General features: G+C 34.6%; 2 protein-coding genes across 3 annotated transcripts; one reads left to right on the top strand and one right to left on the bottom strand.

Moving 5' to 3' along the window:
• Window positions 1–629: 629 nt before the first annotated feature.
• Window positions 630–19,190, top strand: LOC105276676. Its single transcript, XM_026970770.1, has 21 exons — window positions 630–657; window positions 756–921; window positions 1,133–1,329; window positions 1,708–1,924; window positions 2,008–2,127; window positions 2,454–2,782; window positions 3,034–3,156; window positions 3,500–3,931; window positions 5,059–5,360; window positions 6,382–6,659; window positions 6,963–7,188; window positions 7,355–7,452; window positions 7,552–7,709; window positions 8,119–8,439; window positions 8,653–8,802; window positions 9,356–9,632; window positions 9,839–10,223; window positions 10,416–10,698; window positions 10,898–11,217; window positions 17,742–17,958; window positions 18,661–19,190. The coding sequence occupies exons 1-21, from the start codon at window positions 630–632 to the stop codon at window positions 18,831–18,833; spliced, it is 4,800 nt and encodes a 1,599-aa protein (XP_026826571.1). The 3' UTR covers window positions 18,834–19,190.
• A 1,583-nt stretch (window positions 19,191–20,773) lies between these two features.
• Window positions 20,774–26,993, bottom strand: LOC105276675 (NK-tumor recognition protein). 2 transcript variants are annotated; one of them, XM_011334491.2, is made up of 14 exons: window positions 26,333–26,993; window positions 25,693–25,796; window positions 24,829–24,971; window positions 24,624–24,735; window positions 24,444–24,522; window positions 24,093–24,341; window positions 23,789–23,997; window positions 23,582–23,684; window positions 22,723–23,488; window positions 22,244–22,579; window positions 21,985–22,077; window positions 21,542–21,733; window positions 21,303–21,448; window positions 20,774–21,174 (listed from the first exon to the last, which is right to left on the bottom strand). In XM_011334491.2, the coding sequence occupies exons 3-14, from the start codon at window positions 24,951–24,953 to the stop codon at window positions 21,065–21,067; spliced, it is 2,520 nt and encodes an 839-aa protein (XP_011332793.1). In that variant the 5' UTR covers window positions 24,954–24,971; window positions 25,693–25,796; window positions 26,333–26,993; the 3' UTR covers window positions 20,774–21,064. The 2 variants fall into 2 exon arrangements, with proteins under 2 accessions (XP_011332793.1, XP_011332792.1); XM_011334490.2 differs by lacking the exon at window positions 25,693–25,796.
• Window positions 26,994–27,982: the final 989 nt, after the last annotated feature.

Below are 27,982 nucleotides of genomic sequence, written 5' to 3' on the forward strand. Positions count from 1 at the left end.
TTTTTCGCCGAGAGTTGTCAATAGTAGACGTTTTTAAAAATGCCTCTTGTGCACATATTAACAATTCTTTCACGTCATGACGAAAGATATTGATTCGCCAAAGTGACGTGTATTCCCAGATACGCGATGGTACTATGTTACTTGCTTATCAGATAGCTTTCCTCGAAAGTAGAGAGTCGATGACTAAACGAGGACGTTTCAAAGAAAAATACATTTGTCAGTTTCTGAATTTAGATTTATATGATCTGAAAACGAAAAACGTTATTGTTTATTCTTTTTCAAATGTACTTGAGTTGATAAACGTTATTTGCAAGTTTTTCGTCAACGCTTGTCAATGCCAGCATGTTTTTCCCTGAAACACTCACAACGCAGCATCACGCAATCTGCATATCTTTATTCTCGATTATTATCGCTATTGCGAGATAACATTCATGGTACTTTATTATTACTAGATGAACAAAATATCTAATTCCCCGAGCTGTTGTGACGATTATGCACGGACAAGCGTCGGAATAGTCGGCAGGTAATTATGAGCGTATACATGTATATAAATGACATCAGTACTCGCGCAACTTTGCACCGCGAGGAACGTAATCGTGACTTTAAGCAATATTGATCATTTTATAGGAATGCTCGCTCTGATCACAGCGATTTTAGGTATGTTGCACGTGGCGGATCTTTAACGAATCATGCGGGGTGTTTAGGAATGTCATAAATTATTGTAATTGCGATTATTAAGTACATCGAGTTTGCAGGATTTAGTGTGACATACGTTGCCACGGAAGAAAGTAAGCAAATGTACTCATCCTCGACGTTTATTTGCGCGGACGGTAATATAGTGTCGTTGGCGAACATCTGCGATGGGACTCCTCATTGTCCAGACTCCTCTGATGAAGTCGGAATTCTATGTCGTCACGTGGTGTAAGAAGATATTTTTATTTGCAGTTATTAAAGTTTTTATTAAATATTTTTTATTAAATAGAATATCACCGATTAAGTAGAATTTCTTCTAATTGGAAATCAACTAATTAAATCTGTAAATACTTTTGTAGTTCTTTCGAGAATATAACTATTTTAGGAACGTATGCGTTTATATGTGTTGTCTATTATCAAAAATCTTTCATGTCCGTAGATGTCCCACGTACATGTACAGATGCAGTTATGGTGCTTGCGTGAATCGCGCAATGCGATGTGATGGTCTGATAGACTGTGTAGATGCTAGCGATGAAATCGCTTGCGATCAAAATCCCGATGACTTATGTTCTGACAAGGAATTTCAATGCTCCACTATTCATCGACAATGCATACCTTTCACTCAGATGTGCAATGGTTTGTACTTAATATATCGATTTTAATGATAAGCTTGCTATTCACGGAGATTGACAAATTTTCGATATGCAATTCAATCTCGATTTGTCATTTCAATAAAGTATCAAATTCTAAAATATTTGCGATTGCTAAATTTAAACTGGACTGCATGTTTGATATTATAATTTTGTGTACAAATTTAATATGTTCAATCTAATTATTTAATTAATTTTTAACTTGACCAAGCGTAAAATATCTTGGTACTCAAACTCTTGATATGCTGATAAACGTGCGGAGATCTAAGATTTGGATAAAGAAAATTAAATGTACAGTTTTTTGAAAAACGTTCGCACAAGTGACAAAACTTAGTTTTTAATTTGCGTTCCATTTTATAATCAGGCTACAAGGATTGCGCGGATGGAAGTGATGAAAATGCGACGATGTGCCGCGATTATACATGTCCCGAGTATGCGTTCCGTTGCTCGTACGGGGGTTGCATTCACCAGGAAGTAGTTTGCGATGGCATAAAGGATTGTATCGATGGTACTGACGAAGATGTGAACTTGTGCGCGGCCATCAATTGCGAAGGTGAAAAATGCTCACGATATAAATGCCGGTTCGTTAATAAATTGATTGTCTCTTATGATTATATTAAAAATCGATGACGCAATTTATATTATTTATTACGTGTTTTCGCAGGGATGACGAATTTGCATGTAAAAATAGAGGACAGTGCCTACCAGTGGCTAAAACATGCGACGGCACTCGACACTGTGTAGACGCATCTGATGAAAATGCAGAAATGTGTAAAGCACGTGAGTACGTATTTTATATATGACTCGATCTGGAATCTTGAATATATAATTCCTTCAGTTTCATATCTAAAAATTGTGTATGTAATTTTTAGACTAATTGAAAATTATCGAATAAAAATTTAATTCTGGAGAAATAATTATCTATATTGTAATTAATAATAATATAATTATTTCTCCAATAATTATTAATTTTTATCCAATAATTCTCAAAATTATATTAAAAACAGAGAGAAATCTATTTAAAATTTAACGCTGCAAAATATCGAGAATTTCCAGAATATAGAAGTTATTCATTATGAGATATGAAACGATATAATTATTTATCTGTAGATGTCCTGAAAATTGGTTTCGTTGTGCTTACGGCGGATGCATCCGGCCGGAATTGAAATGTAATTATCAACTCAATTGTTACGACTGGAGCGATGAAGACGAATCTCTGTGCGGGATAACGCTGCCCGAAGGTGCCTGTCGACTACCCGCTGCAAAAGTAGATACACATTATAGCGTGAGCGGATGTTTAGGATGTCGACCGGGCGAAGTTGTTCCTGAACTCACGCGACTGGATTATACTTGCGACTTTGGAAGTTCCTTGCAAGGTTCTAGTAGAATTTATTGCCAGAGTAACCAGTGGCTACCCAGTGTTCCGACTTGTACTCTAGGTAATTAATATTTTTTCAATAATCTGTGAAACTGATCAAGAAACGTTTATATAAATTTATTGCTATGTAGTGTATTAAGTTATGATATAATTGGTGAGCAAAAGAAGCGACTGAAAAAAGCAAGTAAGAGATATAGAACAATTTTACTTTGGCGTATTTTTTGAAAAACATAAAAAATACTTTAAAATATAAAAAATATATCTAATGTATTATTATATCATGAATAATATATAATTGCGCACGCATTTCAGGAAACCAATCGCAAGAAATAACATGCCCACCGATAACTGGAGCGTATGGAGCGATTAAACGATGCGAAGCAATGTGGGGCCCTCACAAGGGGTGGTTATCGTGCGACCGAGCCCTTCCAGTCGGCACGCGAGTTTTCCTTGAGTGTCTAGATTTCTATGAGCGTCAAAAAGGATCTTCAAGCATCATGTGCCTTCACGATGGCACGTGGAATCAAATCCCTTTGAGTTGTACTCCTACCTGTGGCCTAAGACATTCTACAGGTGCGGCAAGTGATAATACCTATCCTGCAGATATGTAATTTTTAAATTCAGCGAAAGCAATATTTAAATTATTACTTATAAAACAATCTCTATTATAAATCTTTGGAGCTTTGGACACTCGGACTCGCTTTCTGGAAGCAATATTTTAATTGTTTCCTAATTTTCCAATTTTTTTTAATTTACGTGTATATGGTAATACTTTTAGCGGCGGCGTTGATCGTGAAAGGGTGGCGCGTCGAGAAGGAAGAGACATTGCCGTGGCAAGCCACCCTATTCTCGCATGAGGATGGCGGATGGAGATTTTTTTGTGGCGGGACGTTGATAGCGGAACGCGTCGTGTTGACTGCCGGTCACTGCGTTTGGAAGACCTTGGCGGACACCGTGCGTGTTGCTCTCGGGATTCTCTCAAGTGACTTGAAAAAAGCGGGAGAAAATGTGCAGGTGTATGACGTAGAAAGTATCGAACTGCAGAGCGCATATCAAGATCACGAGAACAACTACGGTTCAGACATCGCGTTGCTAATTTTGAAGAAAGCTGTCACCATCAACTCTATCGTCAGACCTGTTTGCGTTCCCTGGCGTTCTGACGCTGCATTGGTGGAATCTCAGAAAACCGGCGGGCTTGGCTTGGTTGCTGGTAAGTCTTCAAGTCTCTTAAAGTCTCGAGAATTTTGAGAGAATTACATCAGTACATAAAAAAATGAATATAATCAAACTGTATTTTCTTATAATAAATTTTTTACCTCTGTTTTCCACTCTTAAAAAAGCCGTGTTAAATCAAATCGAAATCATTGTTGCCTCTTTTCCGCGACGCTGATTGGTTATCTCGATCGCGTTGTGCGTTATGTTCAGTTTAGATGACCATCGCGCGGCTGTCTTCGCGTGGAGGATAACAATTTGGTAGAGTGTGATAATTGTGCATATAATAAATAATAGATATAAGATATTATTAACCAAATTCCTTTATTCTTGACCAAAACTGGCTTGTTAAATAGCACAGAACTCCTCGGAAAAGAAAAAAATTTTAATGGCTAGAACTTTTTCATTTATTGTTTTAACGAATTTAAAATCATCGAGAACTCTAGGCAATATGTCAAATAACAGTATAAATAGCACAGAACTCCTTGGAAAAAGAAAAAAATTTTAATGGCTAGAACTTTTTCATTTATTGTTTTAACGAATTTAAAATCATCGAGAACTCTAGGCAATATGTCAAATAACAGTATAAATAGCACAGAACTCCTTGGAAAAAGAAAAAAATTTTAATGGCTAGAACTTTTTCATTTATTGTTTTAACGAATTTAAAATCATCGAGAATTCTAGGAAATATGCCAAATAACAATATAAATAGCACAGAACTCCTCGGAAAAGAAAAAAATTTTAATGGCTAGAACTTTTTCATTTATTGTTTTAACGAATTTAAAATCATCGAGAACTCTAGGAAATATGCCAAATAACAGTATAAATAGCACAGAACTCTTTGGAAAAGAAAAAAATTTTAATGGCTAGAACTTTTTCATTTATTCTGGAGATCTAAAGGATTATTTAAGATATTATTATTCGAAAACATTATTAATATTGGAAAATAAAATAGCGCGCGCCTGTGTTCTACTAGTATTATATAAATTCAATTCATCGATAATTGCATTATAATTTTAGATAATACTTGCCAAACTGTAATATGACTAACTAAATGTTGTGAAAGTAATGACCGATAAATATACGTTTGTCCTAACAATATCCAAAACTTCAAAAGTTTTCCAGGGATGGGTCTAACGGAAAACGATACGTTTAGTTCAGTCTTAAGATTGACTACAATGAAAATCGTTTCCGATGATGAATGCCGTGAGAATCAGAATAGAGATTTTTGGAAGTACTTAACTTACACAACCTTCTGCGCCGGATGGGCTAACGGAACTGGGGTGTGTAACGGCGACAGTGGTGGAGGATTGGTGCTGCAACGACCGAATTCCAGCATTTGGGAAATTCATGGGGTCGTCTCCGTAAGTCCACGTAAATTGGGTACCAGCACGTGCGATCCCAACTTTTATACTGTTTTTACGAAGGTATATTAAATATGTGATTGTAACTATTATTGAATATTATTAAATAAATTATTCTTGGAATGTATTTTATCCGCGAATTATTCTGACAAGAAAGAAGAGACGTTTCTCAAACATCTTTTATATTTTTAATGCAATAATGAATAAATGTAATAATTTTTACACAGTATTTTTATATATTAATTATCATTTTGTTTAATGTGTCATCATAGGTCTTTATGTACACCGATTGGATTCGGAGGATCATTGAAAGGCTATCGACGATTGATCCATCTGATCATGATCGACAACCAAACAGAGATGACATTATTGTTTAAGTAGTGATTAACATTTAAATTGTACTACATACATGTTGATATAAATATATCTCTTTCAATTATTAAATGCCGAAATCAGACTCCATTTCTATTAATTCCCTTTTTCCTTCTCTTTCTCCAGAAAACAAATGAATATTCTCCTGTGAAAATGAATAACATAAATATTATAGCGATATGTCAAACCAGCAGAGACAAAGTAACTTTTACAGTTTTAAAAATATTAATTGAGAACATCAATATATAATTTGTTTAACTGGGACATTACAATTAGATGTCAGTATGACGAATCCTTCGATAATAGCTGTAAGTATAAAAAACTAGCAGTAAGCATATTTTCCAACTATATACAGAAAGAAGAATGCGAATTAGATATCAATGTACTATCAATTCGCTATTAAATTCATTAGAGTACAAACTCACTCGCTTTGATGCAAGAAGGGGAAGAGGCACAGACAGTACTCACCAGGAATCAATCAGCAACAGGTATAAAATACGATAATGTATATATTACACCGAGCCATATCGAATTCAATGAAGCCATTGAAGGAGTCACGTATCGGCAACGTATCACTATGAAGAACATTGGAAGTAAACCTGCGTTTATCAGAATTCGCGAGCCAAATTCTTTAGTAAATATCTTCCAGTATAAATAAATAATTTAGCCTCTTTAAAAGAAACATCTATGAACAATTGGGATCTTTTCGCAGGCTTTTCAAGTAAGAGCTTCAAAAAATGGCATGCGAGTAAGTCCTGGATTAAATGTAACAACATGCGTAATTTACTGTTTCAAAAGACCATCTTTATTACGTGCAATTATTCCGATCGAAATCAACGGAAAGATCTTTGACTATCATGTAATATGTACACTTGCCACCGAAGGTATTAGTATCGAACCGAAATTAATAGATTTTGGTACTATCGACATCGGGTATTCATCTGGTTTAAAAATAGTAACAATCCGCAACGAAGGAGGCAAAAGTACTAGGTATTAGCACCTTGTTAAATTCAGATTTTTAAATAATTGCATTCTAAACCCAGAAATAAAAATCAACAGATTCTCAATTGATCTCGGACAAAATGACCTAGATTTAACGGTAAAACCTCTTCGCGGAATAGTTAGACCTCAAAAAGAAGTAAAGCTGAGAATCGAGTTAATCGGCACGAACGAAGGCACCCTTTACAGCGAATTCTGGTAAGATATCTTTTCCATCTGCCGGCTGAATTTTCTTGTCACATATAACAGATTTTCTCGTCGTTCGTAAGAAACATTCTCAAATAATTTTTCCAGGATCAAATCCGTTCCAAACATACGCGTTCCGATAAAAATAATCGTCATTGTACCACGATTGGTAGTTTATCACCCGAATTCGACCGGCGACTTCACCCTCATCGATTTCCCACCTACGATAGAACATACTAATAGATACGATACCTTCGTCCTGAGAAATTTATCGTCCCGAGTGTCTAGTTACGTTGTGCTTGGCGAACTTGATAACGAAGTCAAATGCATTCGGGTAAAAACTAACATTTTTTTATACAAGTTAAATATCTCAGTCAATAGTGAATCATTAAAATTAAAATTTGGATAATGATGTTTACGATGAACTAATTTGTGTTCCACTAATATTTACTGTTAAGTCCATCTGTATCACAAACTTTATCAGAATTACTTTTATGTAGGATATCGATCGCAAATGCTATCCGGTTTACAGCGCCTTTGAAATTCACCCACATGAAGGGCGAATGAATCCATTTCAAGGTATCATCTTTGAAGTGAAGTAAGTGTAATTATCATCACAAAAAAGAATCGAACTCATTATGAGAAGAATGGCGATGCATACATACGTTAAAAAGCAATATTTAATAAATGATTACAGATTTTCACCAACGACTACATTGTCGCAACAAGAACGTGAACAGAAACGACGAATGTGGATAGAACGTGGAGATGGATATCAAAATTGGACGAACAGAGATTTTATGGCATTTATCAGAATACTCAGAGTGCATTGCACAGAATCGGAAGATATTATCAGTGCGCTTTTTTGCTCTTGTTTAGTTTTTATATCTACTTGATATTCCCTCTTTATTATAATTAGTATATATTAATAAATTAATATGTTAATAAAATATATCTTAATTATAAAAGCTAATTATCAATGAAGAGAATATCTAATTATATATAGTTGTTCCAATAATGATAAAGTTTGCTAAATAAATTTCGAATTAATAATATTTCAATTTTTAAATAAATTTCCATAGGAAGTGATCCTGTAAAAGATTCCGTTGCGGATAACATTCCGTCACAGAGAACTTATATACGTGAGTAATTCTTATCTGTTACGTGTCATGTACAGAGTCCATGTTCTTCTTATATAAATTTTTACATTAAATAATAACATGGTAAATATATAATGTTACTTTATTCGTTATTTTAATAGAAGAAACAACGGTAGAGACTTCGTCTTTGTCAACAACCTGCGTATCGAATATTGATTTGGGAATACGCGACGTAATAAGACTCTGTCTTTATGGCGAAGTGCATGAAGCACGATTGCAAATTGAACCCAATATTCTCTACTTTGGTGATTTAATTGTCGGGCAAATATCAGAACGGGTACTTCGCCTGACAAATCCTTCTGCTGTTGCGTCGATATATTTGGAATATATGCCAAATGCAAATGCCCGTTGTTGTCCAAACCGGATGAAACTTAAGCCAAAATCATCGATTGAAGTTCTTATTACAGTTCACGGCAAAGAGAGCAGTAATTATTAAAAAATTTTGTTTTATACGGTACTTCAAATAATGTTTTCATTCAGATGTTTTACGTATTTTATTAACAATTTATTTGAAGTAATAGAAATTTATTTTTATGTCATTTGCATTTTATGTCAATTGAAGAATGCGAATATTAAATTTATTAAAATATATAAATATGTATTTATCTTTTATATATTATGAGATACATTCTTTACAGTTGAAGCTTCATTCAAGCTGGTCTTCGATATCAAAGCAGACTCTTATAACTCCTGTGTGCCGAAACGATGTCTCGAGAAGATAAAAGTTGGAAGTTACTCCGTGGAATGCACGGTGAATATTATTTTCAAGTCTAAGAGAGAACTTTTAAGTAAGTTCATATTAAACAATTCAGCTGACAGGAATTTGAATTATTTTACGTTTTAAATATGAATCTATTTTTCATTTTCTGACTAAAGGTAAAAGAAGTTTGTCGATTAAAGCAACAAATGATGATGAAGAAATAATAAAGCGTGTTCTTCATGTACCTAAATGGAAATTATTATATAAAAAATACTCTGAGCAGACAGCAGACAGATTGGCAAGATGCAGGGAATTTCCTCTCGAGAAGACTGCTTCCTCAATCAAGGCAGCTGTGTTGATATCTTTATCGCCCTTACAAATATATAAAATTCACATTTATCCGACTACGTTTGCCTTCGGCAATGTAAATACTCTAAAATACAAATATGTTTTATATATATCAAGTAGCAATATAATACATAATAAAATATCTGTTATTTATCTCGATTATAAACATTGTGATTGGTAGGTAGCATCGAATAGCTTCAATTATCGTCGGTTGATTGTAAAGAACAAAAACAATGTTCCAGTGATGATACGATTAATAAGCTTGTCAAGCAAGTGCATCCGCTTTCCGGAAGGTAATTTGATGATCCTACAGCCAGAATCAACGATGACGAGACTCATCGAATATTTTGCGGACGAGGTTGGAAAATTCAACGGATACATCGATTACGTGATTAATGATAATCACTCTTTCGAGCTCAGCATCACTGCCGATGTCGTCCACAAGCAGCTGCACATTGATAAAAGAGAGATCGAGCTTGGAAAAGAATGGTCGAGCAAGGAAACCACCTACCGGCCAATGATCTCTGTCGTTCGGATTACAAATAAATTGAGCGCAAAAACATATTTCAGGTAAAATACATTTTTCTGTGTATGAACGCTAATCTATATCTATTTTCCAGATATTTTCTTAAAGATTAATCTTAAATTAATCACAAAGAAATCATATATGAAGAGTAATGTACCAAACAAACGTACATTTCAAGTGTCTAGTTTTAATCTCAATGAATTATGTTGCAAATCAGTCCTCAAAATGCGGAGCATGTAATTTGTCATAGATGGGAGATACCGGCATCGTCTGGATTCTACATAGAACCAATGTCGGGTTCAGTTCGCGATAATTCCACTTTACATGTTTACGTGCATTACGAAGCTGATAACGCTAAAACCAACTACGCACAAGCAGTGCTGAGATGCGAAAGCGGAAGTTACGCGTCTTTGCAACTTAGCGCACCGAGATTCGCACCGAGAGTCGAATTCGTGAATGATAATGCGAATCTTGGAGAAATACCGCTAAATTTACCGACCAAAGTAATCGCCGTTCTTCAGAATTTCGAATTTAATGAGGTGGTGTACGAGGTAGATAGCGGATCATTGATCCGTGGCTGCGACGTTAATCCACTGCGAGGAAAAATATCGTCGCGCGGTATTGCACTGCTCGAGGTAGAACTTTTTTAATCCATTAGAACAGGTCAATAAGAATTTTATGAAAACAATTCCGTTTAAAAAAGTTTTAATTATAATTTTATATCGTAATATGAACAATGTATACACTATACGTTAAAAATATATTTTCTAATATATGTATAATAAATAAATGGTATTTATATAAATTTATATAAATATTATAAATAGGTGCATCTTACATTGGACGCTTGTTGTCGCTTTTCTACTGCAATTGCTGTTACGGTTCAACGGAATTTACGGTTACTATTCAGGATAACCGGCAATGTATCATTCCCGCGATTGAAAATTCTGCCGCAACGAATAGACATGAAACGCATCGGCACTGATGCCGTTCAGATCCGTCGGATAACAGTAACAAATATTGGGACAACGATGTTAAAACTGCAATTTTTCTTAGAAGAGTATCCTGAATTTCGCATCTCTCTATCAAACTGCAACAATTTCGATATAGGTAAGTATATTCTAATAGCTTTTGCTTTCTAGTTTTAACATAACAGTTTAAAATATCTTTTAATATTTCAACATATTTATGTCTCGTACAAAATATTTTTCTAAGAAGCATAGTTAAAACTGTTAGTTTTAGAATGGTAACTAATAAATCGGACCGTTTTCCCGAAATTTACATTTGATAAATTTTTAATAAATAAAAGATGCGGAAGGCGTGACCATCGCTCCTGGTGAGAGCCAAAATCTCTACCTACATTTTCAACCAATTGATTTGGCCAGCTACGCCTTCTATTTGCCGATGGTGATAAATCGGTTACTTGGTCCGGCATCGATGCTGAATCCTAAAAGCATTAGACCCCTCGAATTTCTGAAATCACGCGAAATGCGTTATGCACATTTACCAAATTTTGTCATAACACCATTGCCCGATAAACTACCCACGATCGCCATCGATTGTACCGTTGCCAATAGTGTTGTCTTCTTCAGCAAGCTCCTGTTTCTATTCAATACTACGACTAACAAGGTAAGACCGTTCACGATAAAATACAATAAAAGAAAATAAAGATACTCAATAACAAATTAAAAGATACATATACGAAGAATAAATTAAATTTGAAAGAAAAGAAATTATTCTTAACTTCTTCTAGGGCAAATTTTATAAAATTTAGAAAATACTCTGTCTCTCTGCAGCCTCATTAATTTTATACTCACTTTTTCCTTTCCCATCCATCGCTAGTTGGTCGAAGAATTATGTATAGAAAATCGAGCAGTGCCACGGGAAACGGTGGTAACGATAAATATTGAGGAATTTAACAAAGTCGATTGCCCGTTCACCATCGAGTGGTCTCGCGGTGTGAAGGTGGAGAGAACATCCGATACGGTCGAGTGCACCTTACACCCCGGCGGCAACGTCTTCTTTGTTCTCGAGTTTAAGCCGAAGAAACGCGGCAGGTTTAGTGTCGAGGCGCCGATATACGTTCGCGGCGAGCTTGACGGCGGCGTGTTTAATAAATTACGTCTCGACGGCGAGTTTCCCGCCAGTTCGATCGACGTCGAACCGACGGAGATATATTTTACGCCTGTTCCTCTTGATACAACGATAGAGGAAAACTTTAGGATCCGAGCAAGGCACTTTGATAACGCCGCTCTTGTACAGTCGAACTTTTCGATAGCGTCGCGATGCAACGGCGATTACAAGGACGAGTTGCTGCAAGTCGATTTTCCAAACGGCAATGTCGTTCATCCCGAGTCGTGAGTTGGCTTAGTCTCTTTCAGACTTGGCTTATTTGTGTAATATAATTAAAAATTATTAACAACTTTAAGAGAAAGATGCATTATTGCTACAAGTCTGCTTATTTTGCAATGAGACATTAGTATTTGTTTTGCAATAGTTACATAGCTCTTGATAATTATTGAATATATAATTCTCTATGAAAGGATATTTAAAATATCCGTTCTTTCTGTGATATATCGAAAGATGTGTGGATCTTAAAGGAAGAATAACATTCAAGAGTGAGCAGCCGGTATCGTTTTGCCTGACGATTAATTTTTGGGACGATCGTGCGTTGGCTGCATGTTCCTTAAAGGTGTACGCGATAGCAGATAACAGTTTGTTAACGACATATATGTACTCGATGAGATCGTACCTCGATGATCTTGATGACACATACGTTAAGTATACGGAGAAACGAATATCGCATCTATCGATATCATCGGACAGTGGAGTGGAGGAGGACGATGAAGGAATTTCTCGTACGCGTAAAGACGTGTGTTTCTATCTCTTTATTCTTTTTCCTGTTGCGCGATATTTCGAAGCTGGGATTGAAGTCGGTATAATTTCGTTGCGTTTGAATTTGAATATCATAGGCATATGGCAATTTCAGAAAGCGTTATCGGAGTCGTTCAATGTTTTTCACTTAGCCGGTCGAAGAAGTTCAATTGCAAAAGTAACGAATTTGAAGTTGCTCTACAAAGAAGAGATGAATATTAATAATAATGGAGTAAACGGCAAGGATATAAATGGAAAATGGGCAGCAGATGGTAATAGTAAACAAATATCATTTCAGAAAAGACTTTCTACATTTCCTGTTGATTCTGGGACCAAGAATTCCATGCAATCTGAAAGATTATGGCAATCATATTATTCCATTAATGATAAAAAAGAGTAAGTCGTACAAATTATTAAACAATAATTATTAGGGAGAAAGAGAGAGTGTATGTATGTGTGTTTAATTTTAATATGAACATTTTCATTAATGAAAAGAAAAGAAAATTCAATGTTTTTTCTTTTCTATTTTAAACGCTTGCATGATTTATTAGTGATTGCGAGAAACATGTGCAAAGAATAGTAACAGCTGCGGAGGAATGGATGTATTCGGGTCCATTAAAATTCCATTTTTATCCGAACATCCCTCATGGCATTATAGCGGCTTTCTCGAACTTTTGCATAAAAAGAACATCAAGCGTGGGAAATTCCAAACGGAAAAATAATCCAGTTACGCCGTCATTTATCGACTTTCTCGAGTCACTCGTAGGATCAGATATTTGCAATTATCTTGGAGAATTGTAATATCATAATACCTTTTTTTAATTATGTCTTTTGAATACTTCGTTACGAGTTTTCGTTCCAGGTGGAGGCAACCATTACCCAAAGATAATATTGAAAGGATCAACCATGTTCTCCAGTTGTACGAAAAAACGCTCGACTTTCTTCTATCTCGAGGAGCGCATTTAGCTCATATTTCAGCGCGATTTCTTCTAAATTATGACGATTATGTAATCAATATTGATATCGTGCGCGATAATGTGAGTCATAAGTGAATCATACACCGTGGAGTTTTCTCTGTATAAGTTTCACTTGTAATGATATCGGCAAGTGATGAAAAAACGTTAACGATGTATTTGCACGGTGGAAAGAAATTAATTATTTCTAAGTCCTGATTTTCACCTTTATCCTGCTAATTAATTCGAGAAAATGAGCAATAAAATCCTGTCATCAGAATACCTTATAGTAAAACGATGAAATTTTACGAATACGCAGCGGTCTCGATTAGTCGAGAGCTGGAATGTCGAAGAGCCATCAAAACTTGCAATACGCTATTTTATCGCTCTTTTATCGCACGGTTTTCCTCCGTTCAAAAACAGTTTCGAAATAACAGTTTTGTTTCGCGGTGTCTGATAATTTTGAACGAGGATGTGATAATAAATTTGTTACTATGAAAGGTCGCTGAAGATTGCCATATCATGGGCGCTGCTAGAAATAAATGATTCTGCTAATTTTAGAGAGAGAATCATTAAATAATTAATTAAAAAATACAAGCATTGTATAAAAAAATACAGAAATGACATTAAACCACAATTACAAAATCTACAATTATATATTAAAATTATTATAATTATTATAACTATATATACAATTATACATTACAATTATATATCACAGATTATCAATTACATAATATGTATTCCAGGCACGAAGAAAGAAATCTTCCGATACTAATCACACGCAATGTGAACAACTGCCGCGACATTTATTCGAATCGCGAAGTAAGCAATTCTGGTTGGACGTGATTCTGCAGACATATAAGTGTTTCCAACTGCATGGAATACACGAGCGCAAATTCCAGCTTTTACCATGTCTTCTAATGCGTTCCTCGAAGAGATCCACGATGTACCGACGAGACTCGACAGCGTCGCCTAGACCCAAGTTCGCTATTTCACTCGCAATTGACGCTATCCTATTTGTATTATCGTCTTTATATCCTTTAGCTTGCCGAATCAGCACGAACTCCATGAGAGAGCCATCCGGAGTATCAGTAATATGCCGAGCGACAAATCCACTTTCGGTAATCGTTGTGCAGAAGAGAGGTTTCTACTGGCTTGGCTGCAGTATCATTATGAGCAACAACGTGTGCAAGATTGGATGGCCGATCGTCGTGTGATTTTGAATCCACAAGAGAAACACGATGTGGCCGAGTATCGCGAGATCCAAAATTTTCGCCGTGATTTATCGGACAGCTTGGTTCTAATCGCGATTACCGCAGCCTACTGCCCCTTTCTCATCGATGAGTGCTTTGGCAATTTCTATATTTGTCCGAGGAATAAGGAAGAAGTAATCTGAACATTCTCCAAGCATTTGATTTTATCTTAATAATGTCTTAATAATCTTAATCTTAATAGGATAATGACCAAAACTCTTTCTCTCTTTCTATGTACATATACAGGGTGGGGCAATAACTATTACCACCTTAAATATCTTCTAATTTATAAGGTCCAGAGGAAAATTTATGTAATCAAAATTATATGGTACGAAGGAGGCTAACATATGGCGATAATAATTTTTGTCCTGGTGGAGGCGCTTCGAAGATATCAATGAAATCGAAGATATCAATGAAATCGAAGATATCGATGAAAATAAATAGGATTTTAAATGTTCGACGCGAAGGCTGAGTGCGATTAGGATATCGTTCAGCGTATAAATTTTGCGCTCTCACTGAATTTTTTTGACATTCTCCATAAATGAGATCATTCTCTATCATGTCGACTTGTTCTTCAAATGAATACATCTTGCACGATTGACTTATCTATCGATACTACTTTTTATGTTTATCTTATCCTGTGAACTTATTAAGATGACCTTCAAAGGGTCTTTGTTTTCATTGAAATAAGTTTACGTCACTATTTATTTTCATCGATGTATCCGTTTGAAGAACAAGTTGATCCTCATTTATGAGGAATGTTAAAATCAAAACATTCCGACAAAACATACTAATAAAGCGTCATTTCGTACATCTTTTAAACGTAAATTTCATTTAATATAAAAATGTATTTTTTATCGTTTTCATTTACATTTAATTTTGTTCAATAATTTTGTGTCATGAGTTCCGTACTTGTTTTAAGCTCTATAAAATTATGGAAAAAAAACATACCGAACCTATTAAAAAAAATAAAGGTGACCTTGATATCTTCGAAGCGCCTCCACCAGGACAAAAATTATTATCGCCATATATGTTAGCCCCCTTCGTACAGTATAATTTTGATTACATAAATTTTCCTCTGGACCTTATAAATTAGAAGATATTTAAGGTGGTAATAGTTATTGCCCCACCCTGTATATCAGATTATGCATTGGAAATTGAGATTTTTTACATTAAGTTCGTGCATTGATAATTAAAATTGCGATGTACTACGACATGTTAAAGCACGTAAAAATTAAAAATTAGAATGGAAGTATTTGAAGCATTCAGAAAAAAAAGAGAGAGAATATAGAATATAAAATATTACAAAATAATAAAATGTTAATTTTACAAACCGTAATACATAGTGTGAATAATTCGCGACCTGTATTCAATTTTTAATAGTAACATAATCTTGTATGTATTGCGTAATTTTTATAAAATATCGTCAATATAGACGTTGCATAACGCTATTTGCTTGGTCACCGCTTGGAGGAAAATACGGCTTGGCTTTATAATCACGCCGATGCAGCTGATTAATCCTAATGAAGTACAAATGTTAATGCTGGTCGTCCATCTCTTTCAAACTTTACCGACATACATACCTCGCGCTAAGGTTTGCACGATTTAAAATGCAGTATTGTTTTACTGATACATTTTCGAAACAAGGAATTTTTATATTCTAAAATATCGGACTTCGTAAAATGCATGTGAATTATAATACAGTGTGGTTGTTCTATTATTACATTTGTGTGTACAGAAAGTCATTATTGCAGATCACATTTAATTGTTCGCTCTCGCAAACTGTAACGAGACAGATAAGCATCTCAAATCCGACGGATAACGTTGAAAATTATTTACTGTTATTCATGAATAACGCTAATCGATTTTTCACCGTGTTGAAACCTACATCCATTTTACATGTGCACGCTCATGGCAGCGGTCAAATACAGATACAGTTTCATGCTAAGAAGATACGAAAGATTAAAGGTATAAATTCATATTTTATATCTTTAAGTCTGGCAACTTTCTCGTAGATGGAACAAAATGTTTTACCTTTAGTTTATTTAATCACTTAAGATAATTTCGTTACTTTTGCCATTTTGAATATTAATCCAGTAAAAAATTCGATAAAATGTCACGGATTAATTAAAGTAATTTCATTTAATGTAATTTAATTAATGTAATTTAAAAAAAAGAAATTTCTTGAATTCTTATTAATTATTATTGATAGCTTACCTGGTGCTTTGCGGATACGCTGTTGGACCAAATTTCGGAAGAAATCAGACCATCGTGTTGGAGGGTCACATCGATAATTTAGGAATTGCAAAGGAATACACTATACGCAGCAGATTGTACGAGATCGTCGAAACAAGTCTGAAAATTAATGTACCTTATCGAAATGCAGCAGAATACGATATATGGATGACGGATGAACGACCGACTCATCCTTGTATGATAATAGCATCTTTTTAAATAGCGTTGTGTGTGTAAAAATTTTCAAAGCTTTGCTCTTTAATGATCATTGTGCGTCACGATATATATAGACAAAATTATTATTTTTGCAGCATAAAAAAACAATTGTATTTGTCGAGAGTTATATTTATATCTTTTAGCTTAAAAGCTTTCAAAATTGATATTCGTGCAATATCAATTATGTGCCATTACCGTTCTTTGTTGCTAGAAAACAATACGTATTCACAAAACAATACGATTATACAATTATAATTGTGATTTGCAAATTGTTAGCTACCTTAAAGATGACACGATGGTGTGAATTACGTACCAGAAAAATACCGAGGAGACTGTTTTTAAATCAGAAATCGATTATAGTTGCTGAGAATGCTTTGGAAGCATATTTATCTCTCAGCGTAGCATGCATTATTCCCAAGCAACGAACGTTCTGGTTGATTTTTCAAGCGAAGACGGGTGATTTCATTGTTCAAGTGGGTGCTCAATAATAGAGCAAACAAATTATTTAATAAATAATATTTAAGATTATTTGGAAACAATGAAAAATAGAATTATGAATTCAGAATGTTGCTAATTTGACACCTAGCAAAAGTCTCTCTTCATTAATTAATTGTTGTAGATAAATTCGATTTGGCAACCTTTCGTCAGCGATCGCATCGTCGCCGAATGGGCGACACAGGGAAAATGCGTTTGCTCGAATCAGCGAAGTGGCACTTGTCCATTCAGCATCACTGTATCTATACCATCGCGAAATGCTCAACTATGGAAATGTGTAGCTGAAATGTTTCGTAAAACACTTAATGTTAAAGAACGTCTGTTTTGGTCGAAATATTCGGGTACACCTTCTTAATCCCCTACGATTTTCCTCATCGTTACATGGGCCAAAGTTGGCTATTCAATTTATGTATTCGGATAAACGTCTGTTTCTTTAGTTTGTTTTTTTTTGGTCGGAGGAGGAGAGGAAATGCATTACGCACACCAAGAGGCCGGTCCTCAAGGTAGTGTGGGACTCTCCCGTAGGACCTGACAATCGGTACCAATCGGGCATACCCACCAAAACCTCTCCCCCCCCCCCCCACACACACACACACAAGGAGATGTCCTGTTAGGGACATGGAACTTTGCGAGGTCTTTAGTTTATTTATTTTACTTGATTTTAATTTAATTTAGTTCATCTACGTCAGTTGATCAAACTCAATATATTTTCAGAAAAGGGACTTACATAGCGATATTATATAAAATTTTAAGAAAATTAATTAAAGAAAATTAAAGAAATTTGAAATTTTAAGAAAATTAAAGAAAATGGATATTCCTTTCATATAGATTTCAAAAGCTAAATATATAGTTCAAAACAGTAAACACGAATCACTTATTTTTCACTTTTGCCCTCTAAACGGTAACACGAATCTCACTCGTCATTCGTGCTACAGTTTCGGCAAGGGACTGATATGTCTTACACAAGACAGATACTCGAAAATTTCAAAAGGAATAGATTAATTGGTACTTACTTTTAATTTTCTTTTTATCATTGGTCTCAGATACATACATCGAACTGCGTTTAATACGATGGCTGATGGGAGATGATGCCGATTCCGCGGCAATGGAATTTGCTCATATATTTAACACCACAGTCACGTACAAAGTAACTAGCTCAAGCAAATCAAGCACTCTCGTCTTATCGGACAGTTTTACTATTCAAGGTAAGATTTAGAACTTTATAGTATCATTTCCAGTACAGAAATATAATAGAATAAATTTATATACGCAATATTTTTAATTTAATTGTCGAAATTAAGAGATATCGAAACTAACTCAAATATGCATACGTGAGATTTTTAAAATTTTATCACAAATCTCTTGTGAAAATAGAGAATAGAGAACAAAAATAGATGAATTCTGTTTTCATATTTTATGGAAAGTCAAGAATTTTATGTTATTATTATATGTATATACATTATTATATATGTAAATCTCTCTCTTACATCCAGATGTAAGACCATCCGCTAAACAAGTTCCAATGATTATACACATTTTACCAACAACTTCTCCATTATATGAATCAACAATCAGTCTTACATCTTTGGACGGCAATGAGCTTCGCGTGTATACCGTTAATTGCTTACGATTATGAAGGTAAGTCATTGTTACTATTATATAATTATATATTAATTAATACAAATCATAAATTATCATTTTCAATGATTTTTAATATGCATTTAGTTTGCTCGTACAATTTGCAGGTTTAATTACAAAGTTGTTTTGTTAATACAGTTTACATTTGATCCGTAAACATTTATCTGATTAAAATGATAAAAATTGTCAAAATTGCAGATACATGTTTCTAACTAATATTTTGAGCTTTAATAGCAGATTTTGCGTCGCCGAATACGTAAAGAGTAATTTCTGTTAATTAATTTGTTTTCTGAAATCTCCTCTTTCAAACTTCCTTAATAATGTAAATGAGATAGTTATGTCGGCCAGTTGTGCTAACAGCTCTTGAGTAACGCCGAATTATAAAAAGGAGATGTACATGTTTCAATAATAACTTGATTCATAGTATATCGATTTAAATACTAATTGTATATAAAAATGATTTATTATACAGTATATCTTTAATATACAATATTGATGCAACGTTTAGTACAATCACTGATACGTGCATAAATAAATTTTCAAAAATCTAACCGCGGAATGATCCAAATGTTTTTTATATCAATGTCGAAGGAATATTAAGAAAATAAATGAATAAATGATTTGTATAGATCAAGATTTAATATACAATGATATAACGTCCATTAATTTGAAACGGGGGTACTGTGTATGTGAAAATAAAAACGTACAAATAGAAACAAAAATAGATATGGAAGGCGACGCAAAATTTTATACTTAAAATATAAAGTATATATAACTGTAAAAGAGGTAATAAATAATATTTCAATATGCGGGGTCAAAAAATCTATAAAAAAGTTTGATTTACGTATTTCTAAAATGTTCTAGCTGCGAAAATTCGAATTTTCACACCCGAATATTCGCACAGGTACACATCTTTGTGACGAATGTTTCGTCTACATGTGTATGACATGTGTCATACACATGTTTTGGAAGAAGATTTGTGAAACATAATGAAGACTTATAATTTGTTTTTTCATTATGTTCCCAAAGTATCGGAAGATAGTTTTATATATACATATTTACACATATTTACATAAAGACATTGTTGTACCTGCTAGAAAGATATGAATACTAGCAGAATACAACAAGTTCGAGTATTTACATCAAGTTCAGATGTTCGCTAAGTTCAACAAACTTAAATGTTTTCGATTATCTGAACTCTTTCGGATATTCAATATTTTGTTTTGGTCGAATCTTATCAAAGAATATCTACAATTTTTAATAAGTAAATTATTGACTTAACAAAATGTTCTATAATAATAATAATAATAATGTTATACAATGTAATTATAATAATGTTTTGTCTAATTTTTAGAATTTTTACACTTTTTATATAATTTTTAGACTTTTATATAATTTTTAGAAAAATACGTGGAAAAACTGATTTTCTTAATTTTTATGATTATTTTCAGAAAATTTGATAATTTTTTTTATTTTGATAAATTTGTGTATATATAAATTCTCCCCCTCCTCTCTTTCTTTTTCCGAAATATTCGAAAAATATCTGATATAGCTGAAAAGTTAAGATTCGAACAAAATATAAAATACTCGAAAATTTTATATAATTCTATAATATTTGCTATTTATTGCAATAAGAGTACAATACCGAAATATATTATTTCATGTTGGTAGCCATGCTAATATAATCACAGTTTTTTTTTTCTTCAAATATATTTCGGTACTTGTACTATGCAGGTACTATGTAGTACCTTATTTTAATTATTTTTAAATTATATTTATGACTATTAAATCTATCCAACTATACATATGTCAAACTCTCCTCTTGTGCAGTCCGGCGATGGTCTTTGCCTCCTGCAAGAGGGCGTCGAATGACCGGTCCATTGTTGATGACCTGGCGTTGGGTGAACTAGCCATGTCATCTGCACAGAAAATAAATCGTTATAGTTTCTGCATACAAAATAACTTTTACACATACGTTCTCTGATATATGGATATATATATATATATATATATATATATATATAATGTTATATATAACTAAACTTACCGAGATCTGCATAGTTGGACTTGCAGAAGACCCTTCGGCCGCCGAAGTTAATGTCGTAGATCGGTAATGATTTGTCATCATTACCGTGCTCTACGGCATTATTTGCGTGAGTTTTGGACACAAAGGTCACAAAACCGTAATTACTTCTGTAACAAATTAAATATTTTATTTGTAGAGGATTTGTTAAGAGGAGATTTATTAAGGGTTATAAAACAGATAATTGAATAGGAAATATTTACCCGTTCTCACGCAAATGTATGCTGATGTCTTCGAGCGGCCCAAAGACTCTGAACCTCTTGCGAAGGTCATCCTTCGTGATCCTATCAGGTAGCCCTCCTACATACACTACCCGGCGCTCCTCTACAGGTCGCTGTTGTTCCCTGTTGCCCTGGTAGTGGCTGTAGGAGCTCCGATAGGAATACGGCGATGACCTGTAACAAACAAATTCAAAATAATGAAATTTATTTAAAGGTTTTTAAATATTATCTACTTATTTACTATGTCCATTTCGCAAATTTAAAATTTTTCAATTAATTATATCCACTGATGGATGGAATTAAATAGATATATTCTAAATAAAATCTTTAATAAAATCTTTTTAATAAAAGTCTTCTACAATAATTATTAGATTGACGAAATTTGCGAAATTGACGTTAATTTATATTGAAAAATATTTATTTACCTTCTCTCGTTCTGTTGTCTTCTATGTCTATCGTAACTCTGCGGGTCGTTACGATGACTCGACAACCTGTCGTAATCCGGACGGGAGGAAGAACTGTAACCAAAAGAGAGAGAACATTATAATTTTGTTAGTTTTTTTTTTACTTTTTCGCTACGAAAATGCAATTGTTACGATGAAAGTTGAGCAAGTAAGAAAATCTAAGATTGATCGTGTAAATTACTACTTATTATATATCCGATCATTTTTTTGTATTACATACCTGGAGCGGGAGTACTGCCGGGAGGAAGATCGAGATCTAGATCGAGATCTAGATCGAGATCGATCAGCTCTACGATGTGAGAGCGAATCCTTTGATGTCCGGGATTTATACGAGTCAGCAGAAGAGGAGCTGATGTTCGAACTACCGGAACCGTAGAAACTTGTTCGCCTGCGAACGTTTCGTTCGCAGGACCTGCTTCTACTTCTGTTCCGGCAGTCGCTCCTACTGCTCGTATAGCTGCTCTTGCTCTCACTCTTAGAGCTTGATTGACTCGAGCCGCTGGACCGTCTCCGTTTCCTGGGTTGCCCCTCCTCCTCGTCCGGTTTCTTCTCTGCGCTGTAACACAAAACAAATTATTATTATTATTATTATATATAATAATCGGAATGAAAATGGTTTTAATTTCATGACGAGTCTTTTTGAAGAAAAGAACTCGCTTTAAAATAATATTAGAATAATAATGTGATTCAATATATTACCTCTCTTTGGCTTCGGTGACGTTGGCCCCCGAAGTCATCGGAAGATTGAAGACCGTCTCGTAAGTCTGCACTTCCTTATCGCAAGTAGGAGGTTTTGGTCCTGGTTGCTGTCCGTCTATTGCTGGTCTCAGTGTGGTGGAAAATTCTTTTTCGACCCAAACTGGATTGTTTGGGTCGTCTATGGCCGGTTGTGTTGTTGTGGCCGCGTGGTTGATGTATACCAGAGTCGTCGGCTGAACCGACGAACTCGTGGTACCATCGCGGTTCTGGTCCCTCCTACTGCGATATTCCGCCAGGTTTAACTTCTTACGAGACGGGTTCTTCGTTTCTCCCTCCCGGGCTGGGCTCGGAGCATCTTGCACGATGTCCCGCGATGGTGGTGGTTTCTTGAGCACGGATATCATCTGCACTCCAGGAACAACTATTTGAGCAGCAATTGATGCTCTCATGCTGCTCATCAGTTGCTCCCTTTGCAGATTTATCCGGTCTCTCTGCAAGATACTCCGCGCCATCTTCGACCGGATCTTCGAGGGCGAAGTGACAAGCGGTGCCCCGGTCTTCGCAGCTGATGTTGTCCGGTTTATCCCATGATACTGCTGCACAATAATTTCCTGCCTGGTTCTCTGATCCTTGTCGTTGTGCGCCTGGGATTCTATGTTTTCTTTTTTGGAATTTTTATAATTTTCTTGAATCCCAGGCGGCGTGTTTTGGTTAGAGGTCAGAGAGGCGGGCTTCTTACTCGTCTTGCTTCTTACTCGGGATGAATCTGTAAACAAAGGAATTATTTTATTTAAGGAATTTTTCTTTCGAGTAAATCGTATCTTTCTTTGGTTTTATGCTATTTTGTTTTGGTACTTACTGGTCTTGTTGTCCTTCCTGGTCAGGTAAGAAGCAAAACTGCAGTAATCATGGTCCAACCGGACGTTGCTGCTCAACGAAGCACCATCGATGTTTCTTGTGTCCTGTGAAAACATTATTATATTAAGTTATATTCTCTTCCACTATAAGGATTAATAAATTATCTCACAAATTCAATTGAAATAATTATTATGATTGTTATAATTACCTTCAGCCTGTCAATAACTTCCTTCGTTACCGAAGCCTCTTCATTCTTATCATAACTACAAGTCCGTACGGTGAACTTGTTATGGGAGTCCTGTGGTGGACTGCTCCTTAAGCAAGAGGAGTTCGAGGACTGGTTCGAGGAACTGGAATTTGAGGCCTCCGTAGCCTCAAATTGTTCCAACAAACTCGTTACATCCGGAGCATGCAACACTGCAAAAAAGTAATAAAAGAAATGTTAAATCAAACGTCTCGTTTCTACTTAAAAAAGTTTCACACATATTTATATATAAACTGATTTAAATTACCTGGTAAATGGTCGGATATGGTCTCAATATCGACACATTCCTCCTGCTCCTCCTGCTTTAATATTTTTTTCTTCTCCTTTCCATTACCATGAGTTTTTTCAATGGTTTTCTTTTCCATATTTTGTGTCACAGGTAATGGAAGGGGAGCGACCGAATTAGTGACTTCCATTGTTTTTACTTTTTTGATGGTAAGTTTTATTTTGTTATCTATGGTACTATTGGTCACTTTATATTCTTCCTTAACTTTGTCTGCAGAAAACAAAAAATACATTTTTCATTAGAATTAAGGAATGTAAATTATGAGAATATAAATATAATAATTAGTTATACAATATCATTTATATAACTAACCATGTGTATCTCTGTCTGATACCGCCGTATCTTGTCCAGACGTGAGATTAGTTACATTCATAGATTCATCTAATTCGGCCTGAATTAGAGAAAAAGAATTAGTTTTTATTTAGTATAATTTTTAACAACGTGATTTACACATATCTATCTTTTATAATAAATCAATATAAGAATACGTACCGCTGTTATATACTTTAGTTCTTCCCAATCTTCTAACAAATACGAAGGATCCTCTTTATACGCATTACTAGGGAGATCGGCATCCGTATCTATAACCGTATCGTATGCTTTCCTGTTGTATAAAAAAATACGCTTAGTACATATCCATTACAACATGTAAAATATAATATTAAATATGATGCTTTTAAATAAGAGTGTTACTTACCCCCCCATATCATTATTCCTAGCTACCCCTTCAATTCTAAGTAGATCTTCAAATTCAGAAGAAGAAATATTCTCAATAATATCCATTAACGTAGGCCCTTCTTCTGCTTGATCCAATAGACCCATATCCCTCCAAAACAATTCCTATTAATAAAGATTTTTAGTACATATAATATATATAAAATATAATATATACATATAATATATATAATTATAATATAAAGAAGCAGAGAAAAGCATGTAACATTTAAAAAATATTAATTAAATATTTGCACTGGAAAAGTCTTAATCTCACAGCTCTTTATTTTAATATCACATGTTAATTACATTATTCACTTTGACTTTATGTTTGACTCAATTTGATAAGTGATTCAAAAAATTATATAAAAATGGACAAGAGGACATTTATAGATATCTCAATTAACGTATTTCTATATGTATTCCTATATATAACGTATTTCTAAGTTATACTTCATACACACATAAAGCTTGTAAGCTTAAAAACATCTCATTTTGTATCTTTTTATACATTTGTAAGAAGAAACTACTATATTTTCAGTTTATAATGGTATTATGCTATTAATTATTTTGTTATACTCTCTCTCTTTCTATATATGTATATATATAAATTTGAATCTAGCTAAATTCTCTTTTATAATACTCCTATATATTATTTATACTTATACTTATAGTGCAACAGAAAAAGCAACTTTACAACTATTAAAGATATATCAAATAAATTTATGTAATTTCATAAAGAAAAAATGTGCAATCAAATGGAGTATGTATGTAATATAGTACAGTATTATTTATAGAGAGAAATAATTAGATAAATATATAATATAAGATGGATCGAGATACATACTGATATTCTCTTGTTTCAAAGTAAAACACATGGTTTTACTAAGGTTTCGTTAATAAATAGATTTTATAAGATAAAGATACAAGTATTTTTCTTCATATTTATCTCTGTAAAAGATACAGATGAGCATGTACACTTGAATGAATAGTAAATAGTAAATAAGCGCAGAAAATAAATAGAATCTGTATCTCTAATAAAATGCTTTACTTATGAAAAACACTAAAATTATCTGCTAAAGAGATTAAGACTTTTCCAGTGCAAAATGTACTATAGTATCTCTTTTGCAAATTTGTGTTAAAAAAGCTATAAAAGTATGAAATCGGTACACACACACACTGGTGTCTTTTGATCATAAAAATAAATATCAGATATATTAATAATAGCAACACAGTAACACATCGGAAGTAATTTTAACTACATTTTGATATTGAATCTCTTCAAGTGTTAGAATTTAAAAAAAAGATTAATTTTAATCAGTTTTCAGATTCATATAAAATAATATAATACAGATAGCACATAAGTAAAGCAAATCATTTTAGTGAATTAATGCACATAACTATACATTTATAATTACACATAAATTTCAATCGTAATATGTGAATTGTACGTAAAATCATCGTTTGATAATAGTAAAATGACTCACCTCTAGCACACTGTCAATATACTTGTCTAACTCAACAAACTCTGGGTCCATGACACTGTTCTATGTCAAAATAGAACACTTGCCTCCACGCGATTTCAATCACTCAAACAATGCACTGGAAGGAGAATTGATTATTGTTAACGATCGGAGACTGACAGACGATTAACACGTTCAAAAATGTCAGAAGCGGTTCGAGCCACGCGTTCTTTTCGAGGTTATGTCCGAGGCGGCAAAGAAGCGTGGCGGGCACACACGTGTACGACTCGCACCGAGTTAAAACTTAATGCCGTGCGCGCTTTGCTTCGTCTGAGCACGCACGTGCGAACGATGAGGACGCGCGTGTATTTCATGACACAAATGCGTCCACGTTGCACTATCCGCCGACGGTGCCGACGGTGGATTATCGCGTATCGGACCGAACCAGCTGCGGCGGACGGGAGCGGCGACGGTCGCCGATCCCTCGCGATACCGTTACCCCGCGCGAGACACGTCACTTTGTCACGTCGCACTTGCGGGGTCACATAATGCACCGCCGATAGTTTACCCCGTTTGCCGAAATACTACTCCAGACACGCGAGTCCGAAGAACGCGTGGCCCGGAGATTTCTCCTCAGAGCGTGCACATGGAAGGAGAGCGTCGTGTAACTGCCTCTCTCTCTCTCTCTCTCTCTCTCTCCCTCGCTCCCTCTCACTTTCTCTCTCTGCGTGCATATCGCATGCGCGCACTTGCTGTCGCGTGTCTCGTGAACGAGAGAAAGGGAGAAACGATGGAGAGAGAGAGAGAGAGAGAGAGAGAGAGAGAGAGAGAAAAGCCGGTGTGCTTGCTTTTATGCATGCCGCGCCAAATATCCCGCCTTCAAATATCACCGGTTTCACCGGGGACTTTTCACGTAGAATTTCAATGTTTTAAATATTTCTTTATATCTACTTTTAAATTGTGAAGCTTAAAAAATCTGCATCTCAACGGTTTTAATCGAATATCTCGAAATTTGATCAAGTTGCGACGGATTAATTGGAGAGTCACGTGAGTCATAATAAAAATCTTTCTCTTTCATGCACGTAACGGATTTCAAAAAGAGCAGGTACATTCTTTTCAAATTTTCCTGAAATGTTCTACAATTTACGATTTTTAACCTTGCACGTGTGCACTTTTATGTACACCATCATATAAGATACCTAGAGTTTATCTTGCAATAACGGTACAGATAGCGTAAGGATATAGATTTTAGTTTCCTTTTTTATTCGTGATCATGAAAGTGGTCTAACAAGTAAACCTACCTTCGTGTGACTCGCCGATTTCAATGAAACTTTGTACACTTGTAGAGTAGGCAAAAATAATAGACACATATTTCTTCTTATCGGCAATGGTCAACATTAAAGGGGTGAAATCGACCTTTATTGTTGAGGATAAGGGAGTCGTTATGGTGTTTCGCATAGAAGCAATACACCGATGAAACTAATTGCAAAATATTTCTTAAGTTAAATAGTTAAATAGAAATTTACATATTCGACTTACATCATTGTTGCGAGGGGTAAAACACCCCCCAAAAAGGTTTATTTTTATAGTTTTTTTATAATACTAGTACAACACAGGCGCGCGCTATTTTATTTTTCAATGTTAATAATGTTTTCGAATAATAATATTCATCTA

The sequence above is a fragment of the Ooceraea biroi genome, chromosome 6 (genome assembly GCF_003672135.1).
Source record: "Ooceraea biroi isolate clonal line C1 chromosome 6, Obir_v5.4, whole genome shotgun sequence".
Taxonomy (NCBI): Eukaryota; Metazoa; Arthropoda; class Insecta; order Hymenoptera; family Formicidae; genus Ooceraea; species Ooceraea biroi.